Source organism: Chaetodon auriga, chromosome 2, assembly GCF_051107435.1.
Source record: "Chaetodon auriga isolate fChaAug3 chromosome 2, fChaAug3.hap1, whole genome shotgun sequence".
Classification (NCBI taxonomy): Eukaryota; Metazoa; Chordata; class Actinopteri; order Chaetodontiformes; family Chaetodontidae; genus Chaetodon; species Chaetodon auriga.
Genome location: NC_135075.1, coordinates 5422697 through 5435000, shown reverse-complemented (window position 1 = coordinate 5435000; position 12304 = coordinate 5422697). Strand labels below are relative to the sequence as shown.

Sequence of the window (12304 nt, the reverse complement as noted above, 5' to 3'; positions counted from 1 at the left end):
CACTGTATTGGGGCCCAATGTTAGTGAGAACAGTGGGCGACTGCAGTCAAGGAATCATTTGACACTTTTTTTTTCTTGTTGTTGCCGCACAGGCGGTGAGTCAGATTCTGGTAAAGGTGAAAACTGAAACCCAGCAGACCTTAATCTGCATTGTTGTGGTTTGTTTTTGTCACTGGCTGACAGGTGCCACAAAATGCCCCAAGTATGTGCAAATGATATCATTTATCTCAAATGTTATTTTGTTGAGACTTGATATGTGATCCGCTTTGGTAATGGAGATCAAGCAACAAAAACTGGCCTCACTTTCTTGCCTACTTAACTGTAAGCGGTAAAGCACCTTACTGGTACAGTCACAAACGCTTAAGCGGTCAGAGTGTGCACATAAAAGGGTGGAGTCGGTGCAGTGGGACTTCTTTTTTTCTCACCGGAGGGGATCAGATCTTGACTTGATGCGCCAGGAATCCAAGGTGAGGTTTCCAGGGAATTACGCAGCGTCACACCACGCAGGAATGGGTTTTAGCCTAATTCTGGCTTGAAATCAGATCCCTTTTCTAATTCCGTAATCTGATTTTCATTCGGTAACATCCAGAAACAAAATCTAGCTAAGGTGCCGTCATGGAGCGCACCGCATTGGCCCCGTCGCGTGTCCACATCTCGCCACGAGCAGCGCGTAAAAGCGAGTGGCTCCGGAGTGCCTTGGCCCATCACTACTGTCCCGATCCCGGCGTGGATAACGAAATCGTCGTCCTGGCCACTGGAATAGATCAATACTTGCAGGAGGTCTTCCATCACCTGGCCTACCCCAACCGGAACGATACGGTGTCGGCGGAGGATTTCACAGCGCTGTGCAGCGTGCTGGGAATTACCGGAGCAGAGAAAGGAAAGAGGACGATAAAAGAAGGAACCGGAGATGGAGAAAAAGACGAGGAAAATGAGTTTAGTGATGTATGTTCTGGGCTGCCCTGCCAGCTGTACTTTAAAGACTTCCACTCGCGGCTCTGTGGGTATTTCCGTGTGCGCAGTGCGCGTCGAGGCACCGGGGAGTGTGCCTGGCGTCTGCCCGTTACTGAGGACACAGAGCTGGTGGAGCGACAGATCCGGCTCCGGTGGCCGCGTGTCAGACGGAGAAAATGTGTGAGTTTTGATCTGACGAGGGATCAGAACGGATCTGTAAACAGATCCAAAGGTCGAACCGCAGAAGAGCGAGACTCAGGTACTGTTCCAGGATGTCTCTGTTGCATGCGTTCTCACATTTATATGTCCCCTGTGATCACCGACTGCATCCAGAGTATTTAATTTCAGTATTACAAGTGCACATGCTTAAACTTAGTACAGTTCATAGGAAATTATTCAAGGACGATTATTAGTTTAGAAATATAACTGTAGACTGTTTAACCAAGGCTACTCATTATTCACTGAACAGAGATACAGTAATAACTGTCTTGAGAGAGTGTGGTAGGAGAGGGAGAGAGAAGTTGAACACCAATTACTTTGGTTGTTTCTCCTTTTGTCTTTTTTTTTTTTTTTTTTTTTTTTTTTAAATCTTTAGCAACATGTTTCTACAGTCAGTAATAATAACAAGTCCCACATTCAAAATCCTGCTTAAGTAAAAATACTGAAGCATTGTCAGCTAAATGGACTTTAAGTATGAAAGTCTGAGAAATATCGTCTGTGGCTGATGTGGCTATTATTATACTCTATAGATTGTTATATACTGATCCACCAGTGTGGTGCAAGGTGAACATAGTTTGAAGTTTAGTCCTGTGGTTCCCAACCAAGGGGTTGGGCCTTTCCTGAGGATGAGTGTGATGATTAATGGGAGAGAAGAAAAAACAAACTTCTGATAGTCAGTGTGCGTTGATGTTTTAGCCTTTTCTCCAATCTTTGCTTTATTGTGAAATATTGGAGTTTTCCTCCTTTTGCATTGAACATTTATCTAAATAAAACCATCTGACACTCTTAGAGGGGAAATGTGTCTTTGGTGGATCAGCGAACAACTCACAGACACCTGTAATGTGACGCGGAGACACAATGGCTTTAATTTTTGTCGGGGGCTCAAAAGTCAAAAAGGTGGGAGCCACTGGTTTGATCTTTCAATGTATTGTATTCTAAATGTTCTAAATGATTTTTTTTATGTGAAATCTTAGCTTGTAAAGTAACTAGTAACTGCAACTGTTAGATAAGTAGAGTGGAAAAGAAGCATAAAGAAACATACAACTTAAATACTCAAGTAAAGTACACAACAGTACTTGAGCACTTACTGTTTACATCTTCAAAAAAAAAAAGTGTTAGAGAATGTATTCAAATATACTTCACATAATAAAAAGTCCTAATACCATACCAAACTAATACTCTATTACCGGTGAAATTTCTGTATTCAATTTCAGTTAAAGTACTGGTAGAAGACTCAATGCTGACAAACAGGCCCTGTGAGTTTTAGAGTATTGCATATTATATTATTGGATTACTATTAAACCCTGCGAAGACTGAAGTATTGATGCGAGGACATCAACTTCAGATTTATCCACATTTTAGCTGAAATACTGTTCTGTGTTCCTGCAATTGGATGAGTATCTAACTGGGATCATTGAAATGAGCAGTGATTTAGTTTCTCTTTCACCACAAGTTTAACAGTTTCTTACTCTTCTCTCTTCTTCTTCTTCTCCAGATGAAGTAGCAGCTCTGAGGGAGCTGGTGGAGGACCTCCGCTCGGCGCTGCAGGGGAGCGACGCTCGCTGCTTGGCCCTGGAGGTGGCTCTCCGACAGGAGAGGAGCCGCAGCCTCCCTTCCACTCGTGGCTTCAGCTCCACAGTTTCAACTCCACCCACAACTTCCATCACCCTCATACAGGGAAAACTGGTACCAACCCACAGAATTAAAGGACAGTGCAGTGGTGCAGGAGGAGAAGGGGCGAGGAGGGTGGTGAGGAGACGGGACATCAGGGACCCCCTTGTGAGAGAGCTGAAGCTGATCCGCGCCTCACGTGATGGGCAGCTGGACGAAGCCATCAGATTCAATGAGCGCCTGGAGGAGGAACTGCGATGGGCGTACCAGGAGGTGTGCAAGCTCCAAGGGGTGGAGTCTGCACTGAGGAAAGAGAACACTCACATCAGGTTGGAGCTTTTTTAAAGTTAACTTGATGATATTTGAATGAAAAATAGATATTGGACCGGTTTGATGATCTTGGACGATCTCCTTCAGGAGGCGGGCGGAGGAGGCCAGGGAGGCTCTGAGTGTGGGGCTGCAGAGGGTTCGGATGATCCAGGAGCAGGCTCAGTCTGTGCCGCACCTCCAGTCCAGGATCTCCCAGCTGGAGAGTGAACTACACCAGTACAGGTACAGACACTGTGTGGTCGTGGGTGAGCGGAGGAAAGTGCACAGGCACGTTTGTGCATCCATTTACACATCATTTGCCTCCGTGCCCTCCTGATTTGAAACTCACTGCACTAAAGCCAACATCTTAAATTACACTCAGTCTGAGTTAGAGTGTTGAGCAAAAATAGATGGATTAACTTTCAACAAACACCACTGCATTAATGTTTAACAGAGCATCTGCCTCTAACCCTCCACAGGGACCAGATCACAGTCACATCCGTTTCATTCACACCCACAATGCATTGCAGGCATGTCAAACCTATTCCACAAAGGGCCGTGTGGCTGCAGGTTTTTCCTCCAACCAGTCAAGAGCACGCAGTCTGACCAATCAGCTGTCTGAAGACTGAGATCAGCTAATGAAATGAGTCAAGACTGGTGTGCTGCTGCTTGGTTGGAAAGGAAACCTTCAGCCAATTGGCCCTTTGTGGAATAGGTTTGACATATGTGCATTAGATTGACCTCTAACATCACTAATGACTGTCAAATCGTATTAGATCGTATTAGAAATGAGTCAGAAGACTGTGCATAATGTGAAAGGTGTCACATGAACCCTCACAGTTCTGGAGGTTTTTCAGCTCATTGTTTTGATTTTACATACCAGAGAATTTAGCAGATAAAGAGTCAGATATTTTGCTCAGGATTTGAAGGAGACCAAAGCAGAGCGAAAAGCAGAGTGAATGCTCACACTCATCACCCTCACTCACAACACAGCTCTGAATGAAGGCTAATTTTGCTCTGTGTCTGCTGGACGTGCAAACAGGCAACTGCTTGCTGGTTCTGATGTCTCTAAGTGTCCAAAGAAATCAGTTATCACAGTTTTAAAAGGTTTCTTGTTTGAAACGTGTTGCTGGAATCAAATTCGGAATCAGCATATATTGGCCAGAATCAATGAAGTTGATTAGGTCAGACATTAAATATATTGCATTTGTACTGTTTTCCTTTGAGTCTCTGTCAAAAAGGACTAGCAAGCGATCACCTTCTGTTTTATTGATGGTTTACACAGTGTTGCAGCTTGTTTAGGGTTGTACATCTAGACAATAATCTAACAGCAGCTGACAGTAGGTGAGCAAATAACAGTTCAGTGTCTTGCTCAAGGACACTTCAACAGCACCCAGTGTATGTTTCCATGTCTAAACCTGGGACCCTTCCATCACAGTGGTGTGTCTTAAGGCTGCACTCAGACTATATATCAGCCTGAAAGTGCACTGATCCAACAGAACTGAGGTATCAGGGACGAAAGTGAGTGTCAGGAATGATTAGTTGTCTAATCCCATGCAGTGTGTCATGTGGAAGACAAGTGATTCTACATCTGGAAGGCCTCATGCAGCTCTGATGTAAAGACTGCAACTCTTTTGCTGTCACCATTGTTGACTTACTTGATCCCAGAAGTCCTTCTGTTGCCTCTCCTGTCTGATCACCTTTGCACATCATGCAAACCATGAAACGCCACAAGCTCTAACTAGTCACAGGTTCCACATGTAGCCTGACATGTCTCTCTCTCAAGTCATAGCTCCATGATAATCTAAAAATATCTTGTATTGCCCTGCTATCGCACTCTGATCTGAAACACCAGCGCTGTGGGATAGGCTGTATGTGAGTGTGATTAGTAGGTGGCAGCCAGCAGAAAAAATGTTGGGAAAGTTGGGATGTGTTACATAAGAAGTTTTAGTCTGTGCTTGCAGAGTGGAAAGAGGAAAGCTTTCACTAGGCAGGTCTAAGCCAGCACACCAGGTACAATAACCCACATGCACAAATGAAGGAGCCTCTGTACATATGAGGTATGTTCTCTACCTTTACCACTCTCAGATCCCACTGCACCTGCATCCCTGACCCCACTCATCAACAGATTTACCCAGTTGGAGCAGAAGATGCCTGCAGCAAGACAGGTGAGTGACTGGAAAGTGGATGAATCACTGAGCAATTAGGGAAAGGAGTGCGTTCTAAATGAAGTGTGATTTCCCTTCAATGGTGCACAACATTTTGCAGCAGCTTTTGCTCCCATTTGACATGTTTGTCAGGGATTATTCATATACTGTATATTAAAGCTTTGCAAAGAAGCGGCAACCTACAAGGCTGAAAAATGAAGGCAACCCAAAAAGTGCCAAAATCCAAAAGCAAGTTTATCCCCACAGACCCTCATGTTAAAATACCCAACTTTACAGCAGAAATAAACACATTTAGAGGCTGGTCCAACAAGCAGTTTTGGTGTCTATAGCTAATTTCCCTGATGATGAATTATACAGGGAGTGAAATTGTATATAACTCACTCATTTAAGGCTTAAAGGTGGGTTTCAGCAACCAGGCTTCATTTGGCTTGCCTCGTCTCCACCCACACTCCACCTCCCTTGCCCATTTTTGGATTAGCTGGTAGTTTGGTGGAGTGAGGCACTGCAAAGATGGGGAGAGCCGGAGCTACTGTCATTGAGCTTTACAATGGCTCCATGTTTTATACAGACTATGTTTGCAACATTTTGACTTGGAAAACAGTGAGCCAGTATACCAAGACCCAGGAACTAGCTCACCTAAATGGATTGCAGTAATATTTCAATGTTATTAGTTACACTTGTACTTATCTGCTCCGACAAGGTGAAATATCTGTTTAGAAAAAGGTCTGTTGGGCGCACAGAACATTATTTATTCACCAATGTTTTGTAACAGGATATTAAAATTAACACATTATTTTTAAACAGTGTCAATCCAGACTGGTGCACATGTATGGAGCCTTAACCACTGACGTGTCATGGAGCAAGTAAAGAAACTACTTCTGCTGTTTGCAGATGCAGAGTGTTTGCAGAGAGCCGTGGAGGGGAGAGCTGCCTCTGATGAAGAGGAGGAGGACAGGGGGATGAGGGAGGAAGGACAGCGCAGCCTCTCGGAGGTGAAGAAGTACATCAACCTGCATGGCTGTGGCAAAGGGTTAGTTTGCATCCAACACACATACATCACCACTGTGCACACATTTCCCACCGCAAATGTCAGATGTGGCTCTGTTTCTTTCTCCAGATGTCAGAACCATGTGGTCCCCCAGCTTCCCTCTCAAAGTCACCTGCGTGATAAGAGCCTCGTCAGTGCTTTTAAGGACAGCAGGGGGCGCTGCAGCTGGGAGGGACAAAACCAAGAGCACCCAGAGGGAGGCAGGGGGTCTGAAAAAGAAAGGGTAAGAGAGAGAAATGATAATGAGAAACAATTAATATGCTGAATTGAATGGATTCAAATGCATAGAGGGTTTCTAAGCTCTGGATGAATAATGTCAGATTAGGTAAGAAAAAAATAATATTTAATGACAGTATTGTCATCAAATCTGGGTGGTGTCCAGATCAAACACAAATTACATGAAAAGCAAGTTAATATTGTGGTTCCCCTCCAGAGAAGCGTTGAATTACTAAAGGATGAGATGAAAAATACCAAATGTCAGATTATATATAGCCAATTAAAGAGCATAATCGTTTTACATAATGACACATAATGTTTCATTTAGTTAGCTAACTTCAAGCTAGACTGTTGCCCAACATGAAGGAAGGTGTGTGTGCACATGTTTGTGCATCTGGAGCAGTTCTGACAGTGAAATGTTAATTGGACTAAAACTTGGTCTAACTCCATCGCTGACCTGTGTGGAAAAGTGTCCAGAGTTCCACAGATGCTAGAGAAGCTGCTGACTCATCTGTCTCAGAGACTGTTGACATAGTTTTAGAGCTTCTTAGCCTTGATGTGTTCCTCCTCCTGTCTGCCAGAGGCCTGAGAAAGAGGAGGACAAGACAAGACTGGAGGAGACAGAAAAGACACGTCTGTCTTTGCTGGAGGAGAGACTCACAGATGCCCTCACACTGCTGCTGCAGCTGCGCAACAAGGTTCGCACAACACACACACACACTCACACACACACACACACACACACACACACCATTCACCTCAGACATACTGTACACACACACCTCTTCAGTGCCATCTAGTGTTTATTCCATCCCAGTTGGACGTGCACAGTTTGATATGGACAGACACAATCTGATTCCCTTTAATGTAACAAAATGACATGAACAGTAGTTGATGGTTCTCCTCCTCTGTCTGTCTTTTTTGTTTAGTCACTCTGATGTTAGGCTCCATCGGCTCGATTATGGGTTTTTATCTGCTTTTGTGGGAGTTTTGTTGTTGCTGTTTTGCTTGTGGTATGTGTTTTTCATGTTTATCGTTGTATTTATTAATGTTTGTTTCTAAAAAGTAAAACCTCCCTCTGCTTGTAGAACGTGTCCCGCAGGGCCCTGGGGAAGATTGTGATGGACACTCTGGATATGTGCAGTCGGAGTGGAGATGGTAGGTCAGCTCTACATCCTCCAGCTGGCCAAGTATTCATGTGTTAGTGTTGCTTGTTGCTGAAATTTTCCTTGGTACTTTGCAATTTCCCCATCCAGGCCTGTCTCACGTCCTGCAGGTAGCTGACGCCCTCTGTGTCCGGCTGTCCTCCAGGGATCTCCTTGGAAACGGAGGGGACGATGAAGCAGGAGAGAAACTCCTGGTTCCCTCTTCAGGGTGTCAAACCAGCAGCATCAACCCTCTGCTCATCTCCTGTTGAATAAGCCATGGCTGTAGTGCTTCTCCTTTCAGGTTAACCCATGTATGTTTCTAAGTTGTGTATCCCAGATTTTGAAAGTGATTCAGTGTATTTAAAGATTAATTTTATTTACTTTATTCAACCTCTTTAAAGAACTCTATCTAACTAACTATTTTGTATCTATTTAATTACAATGATTAAATATTACTATTCAAGCCCTTGGATTCAATTCTTTTAACTATGAAAAACTTTACTAATTAAAAAAAAGAAGAGTGAAACTAAGACCAGGCTTTGGCTCAGAGACGGTAAAGCAAACCCTAAACGTTAACCCTAACCCTGATCACTGCAGTCTATCTAAGATATGAACATGGATTTTCTATACAGGAATCAATGAAGTATTTTATTAAAAGCTCAAAAAGGCAGATGTGTGTGTGGATGTGCTCAGTGTGGTGTTGTCAAGTTTCGCTGCTTCTGACCAACATCTGTCCTGAGAACAGAGGAGCAGACTGCAGTGCTTTGATCCTGTCAGGTCACAGAAACACACTGATGGAGGAATGGTATGAAATAATATAGACCTTTATTTCCAGCAATTTACAAAGTCCTGCAGTGAGAAGGCCTTCCTCCAGCCTCACAGAGGGAGGGCTTTTACAAGAAGAACACACAGAGAACGCAAAGATCTCAGCCCCAGTAAGACTGAACATGTTTTTTTTACATCAGTTTCTCAACAGCAGCAGAGCTGACTGGGACAGATGGAGGTTTGAATCAAAGGCTCCATCTTGATGTGGATGCTGGCAGCCTGAGGATCAGTGTGGTTGTCTGTGAGTTCAGGGGCTCAAGGGTTTGAAGCACTGAGGTTAACAAGGCAGTAGGTAGGTGAAGGGTTTTAAAGGCCGGGTATGTTACACACAGGGAGAAACATGGAATCACAAGGAGGAGTATCGCTGTGCATTTTGTCATGTACGACTTGGTTTTCGGATGTATTTATGGGTTAAAGTGTTATTTCAGTTGCTGATTAACTTGACTCCAACTCCAACTGACTTTTCAGATGCGCTATGAAACCAGCCTAGTGTTTTTTTTGTTTGTTTTTTTCAGTCTCCAGGTCCTAGTTTTTGCAGATTCAAGTGACCAAAAGCTTGAAACTGACGCTACCAGCCCTCCTCTCCACTGCTGCATCATATAAAGTCATTATTACATTACTCATAATCAACTTACTGTACATCTTTTATTAATCAAAGCTAACTAAAGAGATGCTACTCTGTGGAGAGCCTAGCTCCTGATTGGTTACTCTGAGTTGAGCTTGGCTCTGATAGGTTAAGGCCATTCTATGTCTTACAAGTATGCTTTCCCCGTCTGAGACAGGGTGTGTGCACATATGTGTGAGGTGCGTAACGACTGGTATTAGGCACTGTGCTATGAATTAGCCTCACCACCCTTCTATTGCGGCATGCACCGAAAAGCTCTACTGGCCTTTTGCAAAGAAAAAAAAAAAAAGCATAAAAGAGAAGATAAAAATGACATCAACAAGGTGACAACGAAAACGGAGCCAAAATGAAATGACAAAATAAACAACCTTATATATAGAATAAATATAGTATGTACAATTTGCTTTGTGTGCTTCTAAAAATAAATAGACAAAGCATTACTTGCCCCCTTATAGAAGTATTCACAACTTTCCATTGACACAGAGGCAGAACGCTGGCACCTGCTCAGTAAGAGTGGAGGATACAGACTGACAGTGAACAGATGGAAGGACGCAACTTTTACAACAAGTCAAACGCTGTAGAAAAGAAGACAGAATACATGTCGCTGCGGGTGAGTGTGAGTGTGTGTGTGTGTGTGTGTGTGTGTGGGTTTCAATCCAGAGGACACAGAGATGCACTGAGAAGGTATACAGTTAAGAGAATCCCTGTGGTGCCCTCTGGTGTCCGTTTTACATATTACAGTACTTTGTGCATTTGACCAGCGTGGAGCAGTTGCTTCATCTTTACAGTGGTTGTTCGTCTTATGAAATTCATGACACAAAACAATAATGAGGAAGAGTTAAAAGGATTAGGGAGAGGAGGAAAAAAAAAAAAGAGAGAAAAATCACAATTTGAACGTAATTAAAACATTTTTTTGAAATCAGTCAGAAAAACAAAACAAAAAGAACAGATAAAATAATCACGTTTGCACATTCACTCTATGTGCCCTGCACATGCACTCTGCTGGCCCCGTCGAAACAACACAGAAGTCTGACAAGCGTCAGATAAATCAAGCATCACATGCAAGTTTCTCCTTCGCCTCTGGGCTTTTCCTCTGGGCTGTTTGTACTTGGTACAGTCTGTCAAAATGGCTCACGACTTCCTTTTGCATTCTCCTCCTCACCTGTAAGCCCTCAAAGAAAGAATCACACAGCTTGTGTGTGTGTGCGTGTGTGTGTGTGTGTGTGTGTGTGTGTGTGTGTGTGTGTGTGTGTGTGTATTCACTAAACTGATGTGTGACTAAGATTTTGCCCTTGGGCTAAACATCGTCCTGTCATTCTCTCATCAAAAGGTCAGCTTCTTCCTGACCACAGAGATTCTTAGTTATTCTATCATTTTAATGTGTGATAAGAGAAGAAAACACCTTTTTCTGTTTTTTTAACTGCAGTGAAATCTTCCTCAGTGCCTGCTCACAACACAAACTGGTCAGTCACAGTAGCTCTCCAAGTTTCTCTCCGTTGTCCATGTAGTGTGTCCCCCTCCCTGTATATTGCTCTAAACGTTGTCCATCATTTCACTCAATAAACAGTAGCTGACGGGGGACAAAAGCTCTCTGAGCTAAGGACACTTGCTGACTGACAGCATGCTCGTTAGATTAGCGAGCTTTTGGTTTCTGACGGGACTATGAGTTCACACAATTCATTCAAAAGTTGTATTTCTGCGATCAACTCCTGTCTCATAACAGTCTACAAATCATCCCTCTTCTGTGGAGCAGTTTATACTCCACCAGAGGCGGGATAAAAAAAAAAGTGGATTAAAAACTCCTGATTCCATTGAGGTGAAGTGATTTTGCTGTATTATATGCTGGTGTGACCAGACCCTCCACTTTTAGGCGAGCCTGAATCTAAAGGCTACAGAATGAAAACCAGTACCAACACTAAAGTACGAAAAAAGGTTTGCCACCATTTCCTGCCTGGGACCTCACTGTCAACCTCAAACAACTTCACTGGTCTGTCTTTCATCAGTTCAGCGCTCCAACATGGTCAAAATGCTTTGCGGGAATCAAAAATGTCAAATGGAAGATCTAAAGATATCAAATATCCACACAAAATATCAGCGATCAGTTCCTTTATGTGGTATCAGACTTCCACACTCCGCACCACGTGTGAGCACAGTGCCGTTCAGCTGGATGAGCTCTGCAGGTTGTTTCCAGTGCACTGCAGCATGGTGAGCCTCTTGTCACTTACTGTAAGCCTGACTAGGGTAACACAACAACAACAACTGGCCTGCTCCAGTAGAGAGTTGGCAGATGCTTTCAGACAGGGGGACTGGTGGTGCTATTCTCACCTGGAACAAAATAAGACCTCTCTAACCTCTTGGCATCCACCAAAAAAAACAAAAAAAAAAAACCCCATCGTGAGCTGCAACAAACAGTGAGGTGTGTTCTTGTGTGTCAGGTACACTGACACAATCCTACCTGACAGTTGTGCTGCCATTTTCCACGTACTATTTCCCACTGTGTCTGTGTGTTTGCTCAAACAAACACAAATCTTTTTCAGGACATTGCATAATGGCAGTTTTTAGTAGATTTGGCCCAAAAAAAAAGGAAGTAATGTAACCTCTGAGGAATAAAAATACAGACTATTGTTTGCAGCACACAAGCATCATTAACCTAAACTTTTAAATAGGCATTAATTACTCTCAACCGCTAACGAAATCAAAGTTAAATCCATTGTGGTAGTGGCTGACTTAAGCATTTGTTGGACTGTGATCAGACCTCAGATCTGATATCCTTAATTGTAGAGCCCAGAAATGAGGGGAAGTAAGCGCTGGAATCACAATCCTGTTCCTGTTCACTCCAGGTACTCAAAGCAAGCCATCCGCTGATGGGAGCAACACCAAAAGGGATTTAGCTTGTTACGTCTGTGGTCCAGTCCCCTGTGGTAAAACTCCCCAACCCTGTTCCCTACTGTCACAAGGCCAAAGCAAAACAGAGAGAACAGCTGGCCCTGTGCACTCTACTAAATCAGAGATGAAACACATTCGATTTGCATTTCATATAAATTCATTCCGCATATATGACATAGCACTTGGTGAGTAAGCATTCTAGGCTTGTTTGGATTTGTTTTTTGCTCTTTTTTTTGTCTTGGTTTCAAGCGTTAGAAGTCGATCTTTAAAAACGGGAGGGCTAACGTCCCCATTG

The 12304-nt window shown here is 43.4% G+C and overlaps 1 protein-coding gene across 1 annotated transcript; it reads left to right on the top strand.

Annotated features, from left to right (window-relative positions):
* The first annotated feature begins 461 nt into the window (after positions 1-461).
* LOC143332284 (EF-hand and coiled-coil domain-containing protein 1) lies at positions 462-8000 on the top strand. Its single transcript, XM_076749636.1, has 9 exons — positions 462-1213; positions 2669-3113; positions 3202-3336; positions 5182-5261; positions 6153-6291; positions 6379-6532; positions 7107-7223; positions 7614-7683; positions 7782-8000. Exons 1-9 carry the CDS (start codon positions 616-618, stop codon positions 7940-7942), a joined length of 1899 nt encoding a protein of 632 aa, XP_076605751.1. The 5' UTR covers positions 462-615; the 3' UTR covers positions 7943-8000.
* Positions 8001-12304: the final 4304 nt, after the last annotated feature.

Bases quoted from the DNA above. Each gene is read 5' to 3' on its own strand.
- LOC143332284 (XM_076749636.1), top strand. From the start codon at position 616: ATGGAGCGCACCGCATTGGCCCCGTCGCGTGTCCACATCTCGCCACGA. The intron at 6,533-7,106 runs GTAAGAGAGAGA...CCTGTCTGCCAG, and splicing joins GGGGGTCTGAAAAAGAAAGG to AGGCCTGAGAAAGAGGAGGA. The intron at 7,684-7,781 runs GTAGGTCAGCTC...TTCCCCATCCAG, and splicing joins GTGCAGTCGGAGTGGAGATG to GCCTGTCTCACGTCCTGCAG.